The sequence below is a fragment of the Exophiala oligosperma genome, assembly GCF_000835515.1.
Source record: "Exophiala oligosperma strain CBS 72588 unplaced genomic scaffold supercont1.8, whole genome shotgun sequence".
Lineage (NCBI taxonomy): Eukaryota > Fungi > Ascomycota > Eurotiomycetes > Chaetothyriales > Herpotrichiellaceae > Exophiala > Exophiala oligosperma.
The window spans coordinates 1,150,476-1,172,450 of NW_015622825.1; the positions used below are offsets into that span (position 1 = coordinate 1,150,476).

The 21,975-nt window shown below is 50.4% G+C and overlaps 5 protein-coding genes across 5 annotated transcripts; 2 read left to right on the plus strand and 3 right to left on the minus strand.

Moving 5' to 3' along the window:
* Positions 1-385: 385 nt before the first annotated feature.
* PV06_08362 (uncharacterized protein) lies at positions 386-601 on the minus strand (the record flags this gene model as incomplete). The annotated part of the gene is made up of 1 exon (XM_016409685.1): positions 386-601. One exon carries the CDS (start codon positions 599-601, stop codon positions 386-388), a length of 216 nt encoding a protein of 71 aa, XP_016259993.1.
* Positions 602-613: 12 nt separating this feature from the next.
* PV06_08363 (uncharacterized protein) lies at positions 614-1,998 on the minus strand (the record flags this gene model as incomplete). Its single annotated transcript, XM_016409686.1, has 3 exons — positions 614-677; positions 730-1,828; positions 1,884-1,998. 3 exons carry the CDS (start codon positions 1,996-1,998, stop codon positions 614-616), a joined length of 1,278 nt encoding a protein of 425 aa, XP_016259994.1.
* A 973-nt stretch (positions 1,999-2,971) lies between these two features.
* On the plus strand, positions 2,972-8,285 carry PV06_08364 (uncharacterized protein). The gene is made up of 4 exons (XM_016409687.1): positions 2,972-3,232; positions 3,611-5,133; positions 5,187-7,016; positions 7,074-8,285. The coding sequence occupies exons 2-3, from the start codon at positions 4,693-4,695 to the stop codon at positions 6,288-6,290; spliced, it is 1,545 nt and encodes a 514-aa protein (XP_016259995.1). The 5' UTR covers positions 2,972-3,232; positions 3,611-4,692; the 3' UTR covers positions 6,291-7,016; positions 7,074-8,285.
* On the minus strand, positions 6,768-9,173 carry PV06_08365 (uncharacterized protein). The gene is made up of 3 exons (XM_016409688.1): positions 8,791-9,173; positions 8,122-8,735; positions 6,768-8,070 (listed from the first exon to the last, which is right to left on the minus strand). Exons 1-3 carry the CDS (start codon positions 8,952-8,954, stop codon positions 7,130-7,132), a joined length of 1,719 nt encoding a protein of 572 aa, XP_016259996.1. The 5' UTR covers positions 8,955-9,173; the 3' UTR covers positions 6,768-7,129.
* A 2,208-nt stretch (positions 9,174-11,381) lies between these two features.
* PV06_08366 (uncharacterized protein) lies at positions 11,382-21,899 on the plus strand. Its single transcript, XM_016409689.1, has 2 exons — positions 11,382-21,225; positions 21,292-21,899. Exons 1-2 carry the CDS (start codon positions 11,718-11,720, stop codon positions 21,330-21,332), a joined length of 9,549 nt encoding a protein of 3,182 aa, XP_016259997.1. The 5' UTR covers positions 11,382-11,717; the 3' UTR covers positions 21,333-21,899.
* The last annotated feature ends 76 nt before the right edge of the window (positions 21,900-21,975 follow it).

Consider the following 21,975-nt stretch of genomic DNA (forward strand, 5'->3'; position numbering starts at 1 on the left):
TCATTCGTATCACTGCCCGGTGTCTCAAGGTAGGAGGAAGTACTCTTGCCCCTTCCTGCAAAGGGATTGTTGTGCGTGCGTTTGCTGAAACTATCGACATGTTTTGTTTTGGGTGCATTGTACACTAGTGGTACTCGTAAGTGTGAGCCCATTCAGCTCTCTGACTTGACTGTTCACGCCGTTATTAAATACAGACAACTCATTTATCAGTATGCCTGGTGGTCCGCCAGAACGCACCGCACCCTTTTTTGTTTACACAGCAATTGATGCGGCTTACTGAACTCCATATCAATACAGTCCCTCAGGACGATCATGAGCCTGCACACTCTCGTCGTAGCCTGATCCCCCTCATCACGCTTTGTTTGTACTTTGGGTATGTTCCATCTCATTCTAGCCACTGACTCGCTCCACCAGGTAGAACGACGTTGGGCTCTTCGTTGATCATGCTCTCCGTATCACCCACTTGTTTTCGCTCCGAGATTTCTCGATTTCGTGATCGCGAGCGCATCGCGGCAATGCGCCCGTTGCTCATGCTCGACAAGGATGAGCTTCTTGATGATCCGTTCAACGCCAATCCTTGAGGCCCGCTGTTGCCCCTCATGACTGCTGATTGTTATTGTAGAGGTTCCGAGGAAGAGGAAAGACGGTTGAGGTGGAGATAGACATCGGTACCGTATCTGGACTGGGTCAGCGGCAAGGAACACACACAGGGAACCCAAAGGAACTCACCCTTCCATGGAAATCAATTTCAAATCCCCTCCAAAGTATCGCGCATACAAGCGCGAAATCGGCAACCCGTATCCGAACCCAGCCATCGGTGCCTTGAAGTCACTAGCATTGAAGCCCGGATCCAGTTCGGGGGTGGTGTCCACGGTGGTGTACATGTAGGTCCAGACCAATGGAATGGCCGATCGGGGAATGCCACCTCCTTCATCGCTGATTTTGATGGTGATATCTTCCTTTCCTTCGGCAACAATGACCTTGGTCACAGGGAACTCCTCCTTGTCTGCCCCATGGGTCTCGACGACGGCTCTCAGAGAGTTCTTGAGAGTCTCGAACAGCATGTGGGACAGATGGCCAGGGACGTACATGAAATTGAGGTTGGGGTTGCAAAACAATTGGACCTTGGGTGCATCAAACAATCCATAGTGGTCTTCGCACACAAACCGAGCATTCTCAATCGCCTCTTCCGCAAGCTCTTTGACATTGGTCTTGGTGCATATTATACCAACATAGTTGGGATGTCGATGAGACTGCTGCTCGGTCAGAGCAATGTGTTGGCCGATGAGCATCCGGATGCCAATGCGGGACATGTAGAAGCGATCGAGAAAGGATTGAATCGACGAGTCGATTTGCATTCGCTGCTGTTTTCTCTTCCATTCGTTGATGCCCTGCGCCACGGTTGTGACGACGGGATCGTGTCTTCGCTTGATCATCTCGAGGGTACGAGCGAACTTGCGATTGTATTCGGCGAGGACAGGAGGCCATTCCTTTCCGTCGTCTGTAGCAGCATAGTATCTTCTAGAGTTTAACGAGCTCTTTCCATTGCCGTTCTCTTCGTATCGCAGGCTGGGGTTTCGAGTGGTGGTGGGAAGTCTATTGCTCGCTTTTTTGGGAGGATTGAGGAGTCGATTGCGTGTATCGGAGTCTAGTTCGGGTCGCGGCATGCTCGTGATCTCTTCAAAGGACTGGGCGTACCAGTCTCGGACCTTTTGTATAGATGTCATTTCATTGAGACCATCAGGCAGCTTGTCCAACTCTTCAACCCGGTGTGCCAGACGGACGGGGAGCTCTTCGGAGAGGAACTGGGAGGCTCGAAAGAGGGTTCCTGCGAGACAGAATTAGTCAAAGGAATCAAAAAGTCAGGTAGCGTGACCTCCTACCAGTTGAGGGTTTCTCGCCGAACTGCACCATCTGTCGAAGACTGACGCCGGTGGGCGGGAAGCTGGCATAATGGGAGATTGTGGACACCAGCTTTTCAGATGGCTTCCACGACATCTTGCGGCAAGGTTTAGGCCTTGCGGCCTGGGAACTTGGAGGTGGACAACTTGAAATGGAAGAAATGTGGTGGTGACTCAAAAACACGAGTTCACGAAAGCAGGTGTGTGTGAGTCCGATGTTCTCCGAATCTGGATTTCGCAGGCGTCGAGCCGAGGTGCGGCGTGGTCGATGCTCGAGCCAGTGGACGAGAGAGAGAGAGAGACGAAGCACGCGAAAGTGCAGAAGGGAGAGAGTTTCGCAGGAGAAGGGAAAGAAGACAAAAAGTGAAGGCGCGCGGAAGAGACTGCGAAGACACAGATGACTCGTATGAGCGACAACGTGAGTTACTCGTCCGGAGTATTGATGGATTGATGATTGATTTGTCTCTTCCACTGGCCTCGGGTTGTGGGGGAAAGAGGGCGAAAGGGCGAGAGGGCGAGAAGGCTCGCTAGCACCCACTAATAAAAGCCCACTTACCTACTCCGTATGTACCTAGGTAGACTCTGCTCTACCTGCACTTTGAACAAGGCACATGATTATCAGCTGCAACGATAATAATAATAATAATTGATCCCCTGGTCCGAGGCTTCGGGCCTTCTGGCCATTTGCTCTCGCCAGCATCATCACGTCGAGTCTTTGCTCTCCATTTTTGCAGTACTCTTCACTTACCTAGTTAATTTCGCTCATGCTGGTTTTCAACTATCATGCACCAATAATTATTATTATTTCATGGAACACATCAATACAAGCGCGCTCGGCGAAGTAGTGGTTCAATCATTATTCTCAGCATCCCTCGTGTGTTGAATTTCCGGACTTGTACAGTAGAGTTTTCTCTTCTTCCCGCTGATGGATTCCGTGACTTTCCGCATTCAGCCTTGCGATTCCGGGAATTTTCGGCCAAGGCTGGTAGTGTAGGCCGATATTCACCTAGTCACGTGCCTACCACGACAATACCTCCACTACACCATAGGATCGCTCTTTGATGGTCTATCAGATAACGAGCGGCAGGAAATCATCTTTCTAGATTTGATTGCTAATGTGGTACCACGAGTACATTGTGTCTTTGAGTACAACGAAACTCTCCCTGATTACGACGATCTTGTTGCGCTAGAATGTGCAGTAAAGGTTACTGGACGAAGGGTCTTCTAGACTACACCTTCATCCTGGAGAGATGTTCTGATATCGGTGTCCCTTACATTCTCATTACTAGGGATGCTGTGCTGGCCGATGATAGACGGTGCCTACAGACTGAGTAAGCTTTACAATCCTTGAAGTTTTAGCAGACAGATTAGGCACTACGACTTTTCTTTGCGGAACAATTTTTAGGCTGGCAGTCAGAAAGAGCGTCAGCTTATTTGTCTTCGTCTGTCGCCATTACCAGTACCACGTTGGCCTCAGTAATCCTACTGAGGTCTATCGTCTCAATGCTGCAAAGGAGGTGGTCTTGACAAGCATTGTTACTATTTTGTGTTACTGTCTGTGCGGCAGTAATTGCTCTGTGCTTCGCAGCCGGCAGCTTGAGTGTCTTCCCTCTGAAGAGTGGTATCATGCCGATGGGCAATGGTTGCTGTTGGTAGAGCCTGGTGTTCCTACTCGAGATTGTTTCACGGTTAGCTGACTGGTTTCGAAGTGTAGAAGATGGCCATGCAGACCACCGGATTGAGGAGTTTGCAGAGCACACAAACTTGCGTCATTCGCCTTCGTTGCCAGTGAGTTCCAGCACAGTGGTGGAGAGGCTTCGCACGAGGCAGATCTATCCCAAGACGTCCGACACGGCATGAGCTTTGCACAACGAGTGTGAAAGTATGGCTTTGAGGTGCAGTAGCCAAATGCGCAGCTGGTCATGCTGTCGAAGAGACTTCTCGAAGCGCCCGGAAAACCGGTTGACGAAGAGTACTGTGTCTGCGGACTCGGCTGGCCAGGCTGTATCATCCACTGACCTCGACAATCAAGAAGATGTGGGCATTGCGGTCAAGTCAAGCGGCCTTTTCAGGCCCCCTTGTTCACTTTGGGCTTCACTTTGGGCTTCGTGTTGAGAATCGATTCTGATCCCCATTACTTCCACCTTTGTCCCTCACATACTAAATCACAACATAGTTTGAGTGGTTGAATACTCCAGAGCACAAGATTCTGACAAGACCAAGAACTGATTCGATCGGTGGTCAAAGTTCCAGAAATGCCTACTTGGCAGAGTATTCAGGAATACACAAGATGGAGGAGCAAATGCCACAACACTCAGCGGCGAGTCTTGACTTCTCCAAAGTCCGTTTCCGTTTCCGTTTCCGTTTCCAGACCTGAGCATCTCGCCAGTTGACCTGAGCCCTGACTAAGCTATTCCGAGCTCTGGCTGTGCGATCTTGAGTAAGGCTTAGTGTGTCCTGAGGCGTACACTGAGCAGCGTGAGAACAGCCTGAATCTGACACGGAACCCATAACTTGGACCCCTAGGGTTCCTAGTTTCCGGTGTTTCACATGCGACGCCAAGCCCCCCTTATAAGTTGTTCTCCATTGAAGGCTTATGCTTCTCAGTGACCTTCACAAACAGAACGAGGACAACTATGCCGACAATCGCCTTCCACCAAAAGACAATCGATCAATTAAACGTCCAGTCCGAGAATTTTTGTTCAGGGTTGTTCCACGGCTAATATCTGTACCGGTTTTGTTGTAGTGTCTCTTTTCTCTGCGTGTCAGCACAATAACAACAAGTGGTGTTATGCCGGCAAAACTTCAACTCTCTGACAAGCAAGTCTCTTATTCGGATGTGAAGGACGACGAATCGAACATATTGCATAAACTCACGGCGTGGGATCGACGGTGCAAATTTTTCAATCACCTATATCGAAATCAGACCGTTATCCATGCAATCACTGCGCATCATCTTGGATTGAATGTCCAGCTATGCAAGGTAGCAGAGCCAGAAGAATGGATCTACGGCAGCTTCAATGTGTGTATTCCGGTCTCCATCTCCAGCTGGAAAGGACAACCAACGGAACGGGTCATTATTCGATTTCCACTACCATATAAGGTGGGCGGCCCAGAAAATGCGGACGAAAAGCTTCGTTGCGAAGCTGGTACCTACATCTGGCTTCGGGAAAACTGTCCATCCGTCCCGATCCCTCGCCTACATGGATTCGGACTCTCGACAGGTCAGAGAGTAAGAGCAAGACAATCAGAGTCGGGTTTCATACCTTGCTAACACCTAGTCAGTTTACAGCTATCGAGAACTTACCTCTCCTTCTCCAACTGGCTCACCATTTCTATCGCCGACTGCTTAATTGGCTGAAATTCCCCGTCCCTTCGAGATACGTTCGTCATGGAGAAGCAGACTTTGACTCCTTGAGCTCTGGCTATCTTCTGATCGATTACATAGAGAAAACCGAGGGCCAAATGCTGTCGTGCACATGGAACGAGAGGCATGAAGAGAAGGGGCTACGTAGGAACCTCTTTCGAAACCTGTCCCGGATCCTATTGAACATGGCTCAAGTGCCACTTCCGCGCATTGGTTCCTTCACCGTGGACAATGACGGAGTCTTACACTTGGCCAACAGGCCACTGTCGCTAGTAACCCATCAGCTGGAAAATGAGCAGATCCCGGTGGATATTCCTCGTCATCTAACCTACACTTCCACGGACTCTTATGTGTTAGATACGCTAAACTGTTTACATGATAGCCGGTTACGCCATCAACCAAATGGTGTTAGCGACACTGGAGACTGTATCTACCAGATGTCGGCTTTGGCTGCCATGAAAGCCACTTCGTCACTCTTTCTACGACGCGACCTCCGCCATGGACCTTTTGTTTTCAGCCTGACCGACCTACATCAGAGTAACATTTTTGTTGATGATGACTGGAATATCACATGCCTTGTTGATCTTGAATGGGCCTTCTCCTGTCCCGTCGAGATGATCCTCCCTCCTCGTTGGCTAGCGAACCAGGAAATCGACGAGATGGACGAGAAAATATACGATCCCGTTCGTCGCGAGTTCTTGGATGTTTTGGAGGAAACTGAGCAGGAGCTTTCCATCCAATTCCGCGACAGACTCTCCGTCATCATGAGACAAGCATGGGAAATGGGGACTTTCTGGTACACTTTGGCTCTTCACAGTCCAATGGGGCTTGTTCGAGTATTCTACGATCACATCCAGCCGATACTCGCCAATGGGCACGAAGAGAACGACGCGTTTTACACAATTATGATGGAATATTGGACCATCGAGACGACTCCATTCATTAATAAGAAACTGGCAGATGAGGAGGACTATGATAAGCAGCTCCGTCAAGCGTTCGAGGACCAAGTGGAGCCCCGTTGAGGCAGCTTCATTTTCCTGTTTGCCCTTGAGGATGACCTTGGTTCTGGGCCGTCCCTTCCTTTTTTGCCGCCTCTCCGGCATTTCGAGCCGCCTTGTCGAGAGATTCCAACCCCTTCTTATTTCTCTTTGCTTTGACGGTATCTGAAGACGAGGAAAACTGGTTCATCGCTTTAGGCGGGACTTTGGCAGCGATGTTCCCTTCTTCAGAGCACCATCGGAGGAGTCTGAGCGTTGATCGGCCATTTCTCTTGATGGACGTTTGAATATATTGACTACTTCTCGGTTAGCAAGCAGCCCAAACACCGATGAGACCTGTCTCTCACATTTTTGGATACAATGTTTTACAAAGTTCGAACACTCTATCGCCTCGTTCGAAAGAAAATTACCTTGGAAATTATTAATGGCAGTAAGAATCTTTATACCAAACTGTATGCCCACCTTCTGACAATCTATTCCAAATTGTGGGTCTCTTCTTCATGCAAGATCGACTTCTACAATCCAATACTGCAGACTCCCTCACACGCCAGGTAAAAGATATTGAAACGACTGCTGCAGCAGTTTAGCAGAATCAGGCATCGGCCCAACAAGTTTCGGGTATGGAGACGACAAGACTCAATGAGAAGAGGCGCTGAAGTGGCCACGAAGAAGAATAGGGTCATGCACAGTTCGTTGGTGTGGTGATGAAGAATTGCTGCTCATACAAGCTGCTACGGATGGGTTGACATGGTATTTGGCCTGGAGTTATCGATGTTATGCGTTCATATTCTAAATTCTTTTTGGTAGGCCGGTTGATTGGAGTATTGGAACACCTTCTTGAGAGACTCTCAAGGCGACGCGAATCAGCCATCCTCATCAAAATCATCGAAGGGGAAATGGTTCCTGATCCCATCTTTCTCTGCAGGATCCGCAGCCGCAACCATCCGCTCCTTGATATCTTGGGCCAGTTCTCTGGTAGCCGTGAAATCCTCGTTGGGCACCCAACCATACACGTCGACCCTGAGTGTTTCCCTCATTTGATCCATCATGGTGTCCATCTCTTGCTGCCGGCCGAGGAGTTCTGTGATGGACTGGGTGGATTCCTCAGAGAACTGGATGGGCGGGGTCTCACATGTGGTTGAGCCGGAAGAAACAACATCTTGCCAATGCTGGATCGCATTGATCAGTTCGGCTTGAAGAGTGATCGAGTCGCCCTCCCACGGCGTTCCTGCGTGTTTGTACAGGCGTTGGTGCAAGACCACTCCGCTGTTGAAGATGGCTTCGTAATGCTCTTCATTATATCGCAGAGTCAGTGCTGCGTATAGAAAGTGGGTGAGTCGCTTGATGTGTACTTGCTTCACGGCCACCTGCTCTTCCGGGTTCAGCGCATCAAAATCCGGTGAAAGTTCGCGGGCTGGCTGGATCATGCGCTCCGACTCAGGGTCTCCGTAGTTCTGGAAATGCTCGGGTATACCGGCAGATAGACATAGCGGGAGAGCAGTTGCATGCTGCCAATCGATGAGCCCAACAATGTCCAAAGATTCCGAGAGGAGGATGTTATTCGGTTGAAGGTCTGGATGGCGGAGGATTGGTCGACTGAGGCGGTCGTGTCGGCGGTACCCCAAACAATTTGCGAGTTTTAGGTATTTGTCGATGGCGTCGATGTGAGACTGTGGCGACATCTTTTGGTACTTGTGCACTTCACGGTAGAGTCGTTCATAGTGTAGGCGCGGCTTTGCGAACGTCTTGGTCCACTGGAGTTCTCGCTCACCAACCGCAACAAAAGGGCCATTCGAGTTGCACCCTGGAACGTTAGACGGGGAGGGGGGGATGTGGTTCGCAGCATACGACTTACAAGGTCCACGGTCGCACTCGAGCGAATCTCTTCCTTTGTGCCACCAGCTGTAATGAGCCATCGGGCCTATGCAGAACTCATGCCCCTGACTCTGAAAGGGGACGGACTGCGACCTTTCATGCCGAGCCAGGTCATTTGGGAAGTAAATGCTCCCGCTGGCCGGGAGTTGCAATGAAAAGAGCCTTCGCTCCAACAGTACAATTTGCTCGACAACCTTGTGACGTTCTTTGAAGCTCAGTGAGAGCCAAACATCTCCTAGCGTCGTTCCTTCAAGTTTCTCCATGATGATGTATTCCGCACCCACGGCATTAGACGCTGTCGAAGACCATCCATACACTCTCGGGACCGGTATTTGATTCAACCGTAGGTACTCCATCGTCGCGACTTCGCTCGCGACGGTGTAGTGCCTCGGTACCGTGGACGGGTAGGGAAGTCGAGCCAGGGCCCGTCTTCCATTCCTGCAAGTCGCCTGAAGGATTCGATTGAAGCCACCCTCGGCGAACTTTTCGAGCGAAATTACATCCGCACAGCTGTCGGAGGATGCGATGGCACGGCGGAGAGCTCCAACCTCAAACTTCAGGTCCCTTTCCCTCCTTCTGAGAGGCTCATTGTAACTATGGCAATCAGCGGACGGTTCAGTATCGGCGGACGAGAGGGAATCAAAATTACATCCATCTGCCAGATGTGTATTCGAACATGGCATCCACTTTTCCTCCTTGTGACGCAGTTGCATCCGGTGATGTTGATGCGCGTCTGAGCCAGCGCTTCACAGCCTCCGCGGTGGTATGTAGTCGAGACGTCCCAGAGGCGAGCCTGAGTTTTGCTAGTGCCATGGTGACCCAGCTAAACCAACCCTTTCTTTACGATTGCCTGCGAAGCCGCGGCGAAGAGTCAAAGACATGCTCCTTAGCAGAAGGGAGATTTGGGTCATGTCCGTCCTGGAGGAATTCACTCCAACGACACCAGAAAATGAACAGGGCCCAAAAGAAGAGGCCTATCTGATGGAGCTTTTAAGACTCCGCACCTGATGTGTCGACTTGTATTGTACAAGTACCATTGCGGACCGAGCCTAGTAGAGTAGGCCTAATTTTAGCTCGAGACGCTCCCTGCCAGGCACCCGAACATGGGCTGAATATACTAGAATTAATCACTCTGCACCGGAGGAGCTATTGTTTAATCAAGGTTGGGACTCATTTCTGGCTCCAGAAGGCTTCATTTCTCAGGACTTCTTCACCTAGCCGTTCAATCAAGAAAACAACAAGTCCTTCGCTCGTTGTACCCAAAACTTGAATGGCTTCCAGCCATGGTTTTAGCTACTACAGTCCTTGGCCCTCAGAACTCATTTGATGATCCCTTTGCTTACACCAGCGGGCACTGGCTTCACCAAGACGAGACACGGCAACAAGGTCGATATGTGAAATTCGACTTTCCTCAACTGTGTCGCAAAGCCGTAGAGGCATGCGACGGTGCTAGGAATGTCCTGCGGTGAGGGAAAAAAAGAGGGAGGCTTCAATCGGGTGTTCATCTACTCCATGGACAAAGGAGCACGCGTTGCTGCGAGAATACCATTCCATGTCGCTGGCCCAAAAGGCCTAATGACACATTCAGAGGTCGCCACAATGGCATACGATAAACATGCTGTCATCTGTCGTGAAGTTTGGCTGATTGATACAATGCAGTCAAGTCCTGTATGGACATCCCTGTGCCCATCGTCCTTGATTGGAACTCGGACGAACGAAATCCAGTAGGGGCTGAATTCATGATCATGGATTGAGAGAGAGTACCGGTTCTGTCAACAAGCCTGTGAGTGGTCCTTGCGTGGATTCGCGCCGAAACTTGCGGCTGCGAGAGCACTGGACGAAAATTTAGTCAGGCCGTTGCGGTATTGCCATTCGTCCTGGCGCTGGCGCGACGATGCTGCGGCATTCCGCCAAGAACTTATTGAACTCTCACAGCGATGGTCTGAACTCGGCCTACCCGGATCATGTCCGTACCAGCCTTGCACTGAGGAGCTTGCAGTGCACAAAATTCAGTGGGAAGACGTTGAACACCGTCATAGAATCAAACTCTTCCTGTGCCAGGAAGACGGATGGATCCCAGCCGAGAGCTGGGAGTCTGCAAGAGCGGCATAAAAAGAAATGTTCAAGGTATGGATGGAAACTGCGCTTGAATCAGACGATCCAGGGATGAACGAAGCTCGAGCACGGAGATTTTGGCCGTGGATCGAACCAGATCAAGGATGTGGCATCCCTAAAAATTCAGGACACGAGGACGGATTCCTCGACAGAGAGCAGTATGCATACCTGGAGCCTCTCGTTTTTCTTTCCTTCTGAAATATGTGCTCTCTAGGGCAAGCCTGTCTCCCAACGAGATGAATGATTGTCCAGGAAGTTGTGAATGCGCAGTTTGCTCGCTTATTTCAGCCGCTGTCACCGTCGTGGCCCGGGTTCGCAGGTTTCTTTCGTCGTGGGATCGGAAAATGCTAACGCTAGAATCGGGAAGGTATGTCTTGCCCGTCTTGTGCTCAGAATACCGCCGTTCTTCTTCTCGCAGGCATTGTTCTTCCTTTCACAGGTGTGGTTCTTTCTCTCGGCGACATTACACTATCGTGGCAGACTCTTTGGTGACAAGACAACCCCAATATTCTATCTCTTGCAGATATATCTCTTCTTCTCCTAGATACGTCTCTTCTTCTCGCAGATGCTTCTCTTTCTTCAAGCAAGCGACGCAGGGGGTCTAATTCGTCGGACGATATCTGAGGATCCGCATTCAGTTCGAGAGATTGAGTATGAATGCTAAAGAGGGTCGCACCTAGAAAGAAGCTATATGTTGTGTTGGTCGCACCTCAATAACAACAACAAAGCGATTTAAAGATGCCTGCGGTGAGTCGCACTCACATGAGCTGGGCAGTTCTGGAATATTAGTCACGTGAGTGGCCCGGAACTTCGAACCAGTCGGTACGAATACGATCACGATTACGATTGTCGTTCGCTAGATACGGAGTAAAATGTACGGAATTCAACAGCTCTTGGTCAATGCTTTCGCTGTCCTTTGGTTTGCCAGATTGTCTCAAACTCATCCTCCTACGACGACGACGACACGTATTAACTCCATTTCAAGTTCACTCTCATTGCGGCTGGACCTCGGCTGAAATTTTGCGGTGCGAACAAGGAATTATTTAACGACGTGTTGACATCATTCCAACGCGCCATGGTAGAAGCCCGAAGCCCTCGACTGCCTAACGCCACACTTCATTTGTTAGGAAAGGAAAGGACAAGTGGCTGTGTCACAGAGCAACTTTCCCACACGATATGACGACAACAACGTAACTTTCTAAACAATCAGCCGACGACTTTATCAATTCCATCCATCCTTCAAATTGCATTCTTAGAGTATCTTCATCTCTCCTTGAGTGGTATGATTCTTAATGTGTAAAAGTCCGCATGTTTTTCCCTGCTTTTGCTTCTGCTTTTCGAAAGCGTCGCTATCGGCTTTTTCCTAAATTCTGATTTCGGGAACGCACAATATTCGTCTCATGTTGCTCTTACAAAGTCCCACATAAACCCTGAACACAACCTCCCAGGAGAACCGCCAACATGTTGGAAGGTCTCGTCGCCAACCTTCTCAACCGCTTCTTGGGCATGTATGTCAAGAATTTCGATCCCAAGCAGCTCAATGTCGGTATCTGGTCCGGTGATGTCAAACTACGGAATCTCGAACTTCGCCGCGAAGCCCTCGATCAGCTGCATCTACCCATCAACGTGGTCGAAGGCCGATTGGGAGAATTGACCATATCCATTCCGTGGTCCAATCTTCGCGGAAAGCCCGTCCGAGTCAACATTGAGGATGTCTTCTTACTGTCCGCCCCAAAATCAGAGGACGACTACGACGCAGAAGAGGAAGAAAAGCGTGCCGTCGCCGTCAAGCTAGAGAAACTTGAGAGCGCCGAGCTGCTCAAGGATCGCAATACCGAGGCCATGAGTCCGGAAGAGCAGCAGAAGAACCAGAGCTTTACCCAGAGTTTAGTGACGGCCATTGTCGACAATCTGCAGGTCAGTATCAAGAACATTCATCTTCGTTATGAGGATTCCATAGCCACGCCGGGCCATCCATTCGCCGTGGGTATGACCCTCAAGGAGATGAGCGCTGTGAGCACGGATGCGGAATGGCGACCGACTTTTATCCAATCCACCTCAGACACTACACATAAGCTGGCCGTGCTGAATTCTTTGGCCGTCTACTGGAACAGCGACGCAGACCTGTTCGGAACCGGCAAGGGAGGCGATGTGGGAGCCGAGGCACAGGAAATTGATAGGGACGACCTGTTACGTCGCTTCAGGGAAGGCATCGAGGACACGGGTAATTCCCAATACCTGTTGAAGCCAGTCAGCGGTCGCGCAGGCATCGAGATGGACAAGACAGGTCGGACCGACCGCCCGAAAATCAAAGCACGTCTCTTGTTTCAAGAATTGGGTTTCATTCTGGACGAGGACCAATACCGAGACGCGTTGATGCTGGTCGATCTGATGCATTATTTTATTCGTCACCATCAGTACAAGAGAGTGCAGCCGGAAAAGAGCCCGAAAGAAGATCCACGAGCGTGGCTGAAATTCGCCGGTTCGGCCGTTCTAGACAAGATCCACGATCGCAATCGAAAGTGGACCTGGGACTACTTCAGGGAACGTCGAGACATGCGTCTTCGGTACATTGACCTTTTCAAGAAGAAGAAAAAGGACCAGAAGTTGACGGAACAAGAAACCACGGATCTCGACCATCTCGAGTACGAGTTGAGCTACGAAGATCTACGATTCTGGAGGTCTTTGGCACGATCCCAGCTGCGCAAGGAGAATGTCGGGGTCAAAAAGCCTCCGCCCAAGCAAACCTGGGGCCAATGGATCTGGGGCGCCAAACCAGCAGAAACAGATGAAGACGAGGATGCTGGCATGACAGACGAACAGCGTAAGGAGCTCTACAACGCCATTGACTGGGACGAAAAGAAGGCCATTGCAGAAAGTGTCGATCTGCCTCGAGAGACCGTCAAACTCCAGTTGGAGTCGAGTTTGAGAACGGGCAGTTTCACTCTCAAGCGCGATCCTCATGGTCGAGGAAATGAAGTTCTCAAACTGGTCTTCGACAATTTCCGAGCCAAGGCGCTGCAACGACCAGATTCCATGCTTGCCGATTTGACCCTCGGCGGGTTCCGCGTCTACGACGGTACTACGGAAGGAAGTTTGTTCCCCCAGATCGTCAAGGTCAAGGGAGTCGAGGAACAGCCCAAGGACGAAGAAAGAGCCGAAGATGACGACAGTTTCGAAGACAATGACCAGACCGACGAACAGACATCAGATGCCGAGAACGTCGAAGATGGCCTGTTCCACCTGGTCTTGGAGAATCACCCACTTGATGAAAGCGCCGACACCAAGATCATGTTAAAGTTGAAAAGCCTCGAGTTCATCCACAACCCCAAATTTGTCGTGGAAATCGCAAAATTCTTCAAACCCCCCGAGCGTCACATGGAGTCGATTGGTGCCCTGCTGGAAACGGCTGGCGCGACAGTCGAGGAGATTCGACAGCAGACGAGAGCAGGTCTCGAATTTGCCTTGGAAGAGCACAAGACCATCAATGCAAATCTCGACATTCAGGCGCCCATATTTATCATCCCGGAAAGTATCACAGAAGAAAGTACACTTTGCATGATCCTGGACGCAGGTCACGTGAGCTTGAACAGCGAGCTCGTCGACAAGGACACGATGAACGAGATTCGCTCAAAACAGAAACAAAAATACACCGAGCGAGACTTCAAACAGCTCGAAGGCTTGATGTATGACAAATTCCATCTGAAGCTCGAATCTACGCAGGTTCTCATAGGGCCTGGCATTGAGGCTACAAGGGCACAACTTGAAGCCTCGGACGATTCGAAACAAATGCACATCATCGATCGTATCAACGTGGGTTTCCTACTTGAGAACTCCATCGTTCCCAAGGCGCCGGATATCACGAAGATACGGATATCCGGGACCCTACCTGTTCTGCATGCCTCGATATCAGACAAGAAATACAAAAACTTGATGAGATTGCTGGATGTTGCGGTACCCAGATTCAATTCTGGACCCGATACCAATGGAAATGACAAAACGAACGAAGTCAACAACCAACAGGACAACCTCCGGTCTAAAAGAAAGTCTGTTCAACTGTTGGAGGCCAAAGACATGCCGATCATTGACCCAGACTCCGATTCTGAAGATACGTCTCCAGAGAGTCGAGAAGTTGCCCAAGCTGAAACCCCGGATACGCCTGCAAACATACACCAGCGTAACTTCGAGATAAATTTCACCGTCGAAAAGCTGCAAGCATCACTGTACAAAGCTGACCCCGAGGGCAAAAAGCCAGATCAACTCTTGGTCGAGCTTGTGGCGGAACATTTCTTTTTCGATTTTTACCTTCGTCCGTACGACATGGTTGCCGAAGTACTCCTGCGCGCCGTAACAGTGGAAGATCATATTGAGGAGATTCCGTTGCCCGAATTCAAGCAGATAATATCTTCAAAGGGCTTCGAGGCGGAAGAGGGGAAAGACTTGCTCAATGTGAAGTTTGTCAAAGTCAACCCAGAATCGCCAGAATTCCAATCCACATACGAAGGGATAGCGACGAATCTCGACGTGTCAGTGTCCACCATCAATGTCATCGTGACCCGAAAGACATTGTTGACGCTTTTGGACTTTGTCCTGACAACGTTTGCCGGTTCTCCGAATCAGAATCAGGCACAGATTGATCAAAGCGACGACAAGATCCAAGTCCGAAATGCGCCAGAGACACCGCCTGCCAAGCAGCAGCAAGACAAGATCAGGATCAAGGCTGCATTGACCAGTATCGCTCTCATCTTGAACAACGATGGTGTACGTCTAGCGACACTGTCATTGAACTCTGGTGATGTCGGCATCTTCCTCGATGCTGGAACGATGCAAGTCAAGGCAAGATTAGGCAGCCTCTCTTTGGTCGACGATGTGAATCAAGGTGCACCTGAAGACTCGCCTCTACGTAGACTGATTGCGATTGAGGGGGACGATCTGGCTGATTTCAAGTATCAGACTTTCGACTCAGCGCGGCCCGACTATCCAGGCTATGATTCTGGCATCTTCTTGCGGTCTGGCTCTATCAAGGTCAACTTCTTGGAGGAGCCATTTCGGAAAATCATGGAATTCGGGGTCAAGTTTGGAAAGATGCAAGCCATCTTCAATGCTGCGCGGCAAGCCGCTGCAGAACAAGCAACACAAGTTCAGGAGAGTGCCCAGAAGATGCATTTCGACATTGTCATCAAGACTCCCATCGTGGTGTTCCCGAGAGCAATGGTTGATGACCGGCCTCGTGACCTGCTCACTGCCTATCTAGGTGAGATCTACGCCAACAACAAGTTTGTGGGAGTACAGGGGCAGAAGCACGGTCCCTTGGTGAACAAACTGTCGGCTGGCATCAGACATATTCGCCTGACGACCGAGTTTCACTATGGAGATGGCCAGTCACAAGAACTTGAAATGATTGACCAGGTTGACTTGGATTTCAAGATTAGATATCTGGAACACCAAGCAGAATTGGAGAGGCCTGATCTTGAGATCGATGGATCCATGTCTCCTATCAACCTGCGAGCATCCCAGGCTCAATTCAAGTTCTTGTTAGAGCTCTCCAAAACAATTCCCGCAGCATTTGCTACCGAGAACGAGTCGGAAGAGGACATCGCTGAAGAATTGCCGGCCGCAACAGCTGACACAGCAAAAGCAATCCGGAACGAGGAAACACCCAAAGAAGAAGGCGCTGTCGGCACGTACCAAGGTCCTGAGCTTGGCTCGAGTGATGAGACTTGGACCAAGTTGAATTTCGTGTTCAAGGCACCCACAATAAGTCTTGAACTCTTCTTGGCCGAGGAAGACCAACCGACCGACAACTTTGACGCTGCTAGCATTTCCAAATTCTCTCTCAATGAGACAAACGTCAAGCTGCGCATGATCAGCGATGGTGCCATGGAAGCCGAGCTCTTGGTTCACTCCTTCACCATCCGTGACAGTCGGAAGCAGGAAACTAACAAGTTCCGCAAGATAATGTCGTTGATCAACAATGACGTTCAGCAACAATTCATGGCCAGTGTCTCAATAACGGGTGGGAAAGAGCGACACATGATTGTCATGTTAACCATCGACAGCCCTCGCATCATCGTTGCTCTCGACTACGTGTTTGCCCTCCAAGCATTCGCTAACGCAGCATTCCAGTCTGACGAGCCACCTCCGATTGCGGCCCTGGACGAGTCAACTGACGATGGCAGCCCGAAGAGTCCCTCTGAAGAGTATGATGATGCACTTACCCTAGAACAAGAAGATACCGCCAGCGAGTCGTCTTCGATGACCATGTCTTTCCGAGTCAATATCGTTGATGCTCAGATCATCCTCATTGCAAATCCGACGATTTCGAATACCGAAGCAATCGTGCTCGGTACCAAGGAGGTTCTCGTTGGGAAGCAAAACGCAACAACTTTACAAGTGTCCAAGGTCGGTATGTTCTTGTGTCGGATGGATAAGTTTGAAACGAGCCGTCTGAGAATCCTGGACGACTTCAGCATCTTCGTGTCCATGGACAATCGAAGCCAAGGCGCAGATTCTTCTCTCACCTCGGTGAGCATAGAGGTAGAACCTCTTGTTCTACGTCTGTCACTGCGCGATATCTTGCTTGCCATGCAGATTGTCCAAAAGGCGTCTTCGACCTTGGCGCAGCCTAACATGCAGCAGTCTTCGGAACCCAGAAAGATCAAAGAGGTTAAAAGATCGTCTACGGCGCCCTCGACCAAACGTAGGTCCGTGGCAGGACAAACCGTCAGCACGTCGAAGATATCACCGAGATCAAAGTCGATTTCGAAATCCACTGCAGACCAGCCTCCCAAACATGATGTGGTCATGAGCAGAGAAGAACTGATCGCGACTGTGGATGGCATCAGAGTCATTCTGATCGGAGACCTGCATGAACTACCACTCTTGGACTGGAGCGTCAAGAAATTCCAGGTGGATGTTCGAGACTGGTCTGGTGCAATGGCAGCAGATACCAAGATTGACACTTTCATCAATGTCTACAATTTCTCCAAATCTGCCTGGGAACCTCTCATCGAACCATGGAAGTTAGGCTTCCATATGTCCAAAGAGCTCCATCCTGAAGTACTGTCTATGGAGCTGTACTCTCACAAGAATATGGAGCTCACAGTGACCTCGGCCACCATAGCTCTTGCGTCGAAGTCGTTCAATTTCTTGTCAACGGATGAGGACATTCTGTCCAAACCAAGAGTGGCAGATGCACCATACAGGATACGAAACTACACAGGATTTGATCTCAGGGTATGGGCCGATGAGAAGAGCGACAATGCGGCAGCAGCGAAACTAACCGATGGAGAAGAGTACGCCTGGCGTTTCGAGGACGCCACATCCATGCGTGAAACTTTGACTCCAGAAGGGAACGCAGGCTTGGTGGGGGTCAAGCTGGAGGGAAGCGGTTTTGATGCTGTCAACCGCATTCCTGTGATCCGTGAAGGCGAAACATTGTACAACTTGAAACCACGAAAAGACAGCGTGCAGCATCGCATGTTGGTCGAGGTGAAGCTTGGCTCCGACAATGTGAAATACATCACCTTCCGGTCACCCCTCCTGGTCGAAAACAAAACTCAGATACCCATTGAAATTGGCGTCTTCAGCCCAGAATTGGGCGACCTTCTCAAGATTGAGAAGATACCTCCTGGAGACGCAAAGCCGGCCCCAGTCGGAGCAGCTTTTGTGCACTCTCTTCTGATCAGACCGGATGGAGGCTTTGGCTACGGATGGTCGAATGAGCGGCTGTTCTGGAAGGACCTACTCAAGCAGTCAACGCGCACACTCACTTGTGCCGCAGAAGGCAGGGATGAGTCTCCGCCGTTCTTCTTCCAGATGCATGCATCGTATAACAGGAAAGACCCCATGACTAGAATATACCCTTATATGAGGATTCAGATCTCGGCACCGGTCGAGGTTCAGAACCTCCTTCCGTACGATTTCAAGTATCGAATCTACGACAAGAATACGAAGAAGGACTGGACGAACTTCCTCCGCAAAGGAGGCATCAGCCCAGTGCACGTGGTTGAGTTGTCTCACCTCCTCCTGCTTAGTGTCGAGCTCGAGGATACTCCTTTCAGGCAGAGCGACTTTGCCATCATCAACAGTAACACTCAAGAGGAGTTCCGAAGGGAGAAGTCGGTGCAGTTGAAGGACGAGCAAGGTGCACAACTGAAGCTCAAGCTCCACTATACGAACATGAGAGACAGTGGAGGTGCATTTAGAGTATCGATCTACAGTCCATATGTTCTCCTGAACAAGACAGGGCTCGATATGAGTGTCCAGAGCAAGGCTTTCTTCGGATCTGCGAAGGCCGCAGCGTCGCAAGGTGCTCGTACAAGCTCTGGCCATGGAAAGGCCCTGCCCATGTTGTATTCTTATGCCACTGATGACCGAAAAAACCGTTCTTTGTTAAAGATCGGCGACTCCGCCTGGAGCAAGCCGCAGAGCTTTGACGCCATCGGCAGTGCCTATGAGGTCGTTCTCCCTTCCACCTCGGCCAAGTCTGAACTCCATGTCGGAGTTTCAGTCACGGAGGGAGAAGGCAAATACAGCCTGAGCAAAGTCGTCACCATCGCGCCTCGATTCATGCTGAAGAACAAGATAGGGGAAGACATCGAGCTTCGCGAGCCGGGATCTTCGGACGTCATCAAGATGACGAACAATGACCTCGTTCCGATTTACTTCATGCGACAATGCCCAGAAAAGCAGTTCTGCATATGCTTTCCTGGAGTCAACAACCAGTGGTCATCTCCTTTCAATCTGGCCAACGTCGGCATGACTCACGTCAAACTTGCGAAGCACGGTCAGAGGCAGAAACTTGTCCGCGTGGAAATCATTCTGGAAGATGCAACCTTGTTCTTGCACTTCAGTATTGAAACGAAGCACTGGCCGTTCTCGATGCGCAACGAAAGCGACACTGAATTCTTGTTTTTCCAGGCCAATCCGAACATCGCCGAGGACGAAGAAGAAGACAAAGGTAGCGGCTGGAAACCAATCCGATACAAATTGCCTCCACGAAGTATCATGCCTTATGCTTGGGATTATCCGGCTTCGAAGAACAAAGAGCTTGTCCTGACCGCAAGAGGCAGAGAGAGATACGTCAAGTTGATGGAAATCGGCAACCTGATCCCGATCAAGTTACCTTCCGATGGCCGTGGCGGCCCTTCGAAAGTGATTGATGTCAATATCGTCGCTGATGGGCCTACACAAACGCTGGTGCTCTCGAATTACAAGCCATCGAAGTCACTCTACCGACAAAAGACGGGCGCGACCAATGCCTCACAGACTAGCTTGAATCAAGGGTTCGAGGTCAAGCAGATCGAGTCCGCACTGAACTTCAAAGCCGAGCTCAGACTCGCCGGTATTGGTGTCTCTCTCGTGAACACCAACCTGAAAGAGCTGATGTATATCACCTGGCGTGAAATCGAGTTCAAGTATGGAGAGTCCAAACTTTACCAAACCTTGAACGCCACGGTCAAATGGATCCAAATCGACAATCAGCTCTACGGCGGTATCTTCCCCATCCTGCTATATCCCAGTGTGGTTCCGAAGACTGGCAAGGAAATGGAGACCCATCCGATCTTCCACGCGATGGTCACTCGCGTCAAGGATGACTCTTACGGTGTTTTGTACATCAAGTACGCCACGCTACTGTTGCAGCAGATCACTGTCGAGGTGGATGAGGACTTTATCTTTGCAATGCTCGATTTCCTAAAAGTGCCAGGTGCATCTTGGGCGGAGGAAAAGGAAGGTAAACTATGTGATGAGGACTTGGACATCCCAGAACCGACACGAGAACACCAAGGACAAGACGTCTACTTTGAGCTCCTGCACTTGCAGCCGATACAACTGGACCTTTCGTTTGTGAGAACTGAACACATCAACGCTGAGGACAACTTTGTCAACAGCCCGTTGATGTTCTTTGTCAATGTCATGACCATGTCGATTGGCAATGTCAACGATGCGCCGATCAAGCTAAATGCGCTGCTCCTGGAGAACGCAAGAGTCTCCGTCCCAGCGCTCGTCGCCAACATTCAGAATCACTACACTCAGGAAGTGCTTCGTCAGGTTCACATCATCCTTGGATCGGCCGACTTCCTCGGTAACCCCGTCGGTCTGTTCAACAGCGTCAGTTCAGGAGTGGCGGACATCTTCTACGAGCCCTACCAGGGACTGGTGATGACCGACCGACCTCAAGAGCTGGGTCTCGGCATCGCCAAGGGCGCCAGTAGTTTTGTCAAAAAGTCCGTCTTCGGGTTCAGTGACAGCATGGCCAAATTCACCGGGTCGGTTTCGAAAGGTCTCGCGGCCGCGACCATGGACAAAGAGTTCCAGGACCAACGACGGATGTCAAAGAACCGAAACCGACCGAAACATGCACTGTACGGGGTTACCTCTGGCGGTAACGCTTTTGCTGCAAGCATGGCGAGTGGTATCGGCGGGTTGGCGCGACATCCGCTCGAAGGGGCGGAGAAGGAAGGTGCCCTTGGCTTCGTCAAAGGGGTTGGCAAGGGATTTCTCGGCCTGGCAACCAAGCCGGCGATTGGAGCATTCGACCTTGCGTCCAACGTCGCCGAGGGTGTCCGAAACACCACGACCGTATTCGATGCTGAAGGATTGGACCGTGTGCGGCTGACTCGCTTCATTGGGATGGATGGTATCGTCAGGCCATACTCACAACGCGAGGCACTCGGCCAGTTCTGGCTCAAGACAGCGGACGACGGCAAGTTCTTCAACGAGGATTACATTGCTCATCTGGAACTCGAGGGGCGCGACATGATGGTGGTTATGACGTATGATCGAATTCTCATGATCAGGACCAAGAAGCTGCGTATGGAATGGGACGTCAAATTGACCGACATCCAGACCATCAGCAAAGAGAGGACGGGGATGAGCATTGGACTCAAAGGGGGTGCCAATGGTCCATTTATTCCCGTCACTGATGAAGGAAGCCGGAATTGGTTGTACAAGCAGATTGCAATTGGTGAGTTTGGATCCCTTGTACTGTCCTTTTGCCTTGCCCCCAATGACTAACGTTTGTTTTGCTTAGCTGTCAATGCGTTCAATGACAAATATAACGCAAAAGGATGATCCAGATCGATTGATTGATATGATGGTAAGGGCGGTTGGCGCATCGACCATGTAACGGCAACAACACTTGTAACGGGTTTTTTTAGGCTGGAGATGGTTAAATCTTCGAAGGCGTCGAGCACAATCGCAGTATGCTACGCGAGGCGAGTGAGATTTTCACTCAGGTGCATTTCACTCAGGTACACCGAATGATACGATGATTAGTGTACGAGTTCTTGCGCGCTTGTTGGGTATCAACGCAGATGACCGGGGCGGGGGCAAACGAGCTGGATGGGCTGGATGGGCAAGGCAGCAACTTTCAAAGGTGATTGAGTCCTCTTTTAGAAGGAATGAGGCGTCGGCGACGAGGCCAAGTCAATGCAGGCTATGGATGTTCGCATGAAGCAAGCAGCTCACTCTTACCTTTTTAAGGCCTTTTAAGGGGAAAGACAAAGCCGGTGCGAAGGCCAAGTTTCCAACCCATAGATAAATACAAACAATTGGATGGGCTTTTTGTCGCATGTAAAGCAGGGATATCGAAAGAAGCTTCGTTGAACGCCCCCAGAAACAATTGACCCTTCTGTTGACATTCATTGACAGGTTAACACTGTACTACCGATGTCCTATCATTGTGCTGTAACGTAGGAACATTCATGCCTGGGTT

Coding starts and splice junctions, on each gene's coding strand:
- PV06_08364 (XM_016409687.1), top strand. CDS start 4,693: ATGCCGGCAAAACTTCAACTCTCTGACAAGCAAGTCTCTTATTCGGAT. Junction 5,134..5,186: donor GACTCTCGACAGGTCAGAGA/GTAAGAGCAAGA, acceptor ACACCTAGTCAG/TTTACAGCTATCGAGAACTT.
- PV06_08365 (XM_016409688.1), bottom strand. CDS start 8,954: ATGGCACTAGCAAAACTCAGGCTCGCCTCTGGGACGTCTCGACTACAT. Junction 8,736..8,790: donor TACACATCTGGCAGATGGAT/GTAATTTTGATT, acceptor TGATTGCCATAG/TTACAATGAGCCTCTCAGAA. Junction 8,071..8,121: donor CGAGTGCGACCGTGGACCTT/GTAAGTCGTATG, acceptor CTAACGTTCCAG/GGTGCAACTCGAATGGCCCT.
- PV06_08366 (XM_016409689.1), top strand. CDS start 11,718: ATGTTGGAAGGTCTCGTCGCCAACCTTCTCAACCGCTTCTTGGGCATG. Junction 21,226..21,291: donor GTACAAGCAGATTGCAATTG/GTGAGTTTGGAT, acceptor TGTTTTGCTTAG/CTGTCAATGCGTTCAATGAC.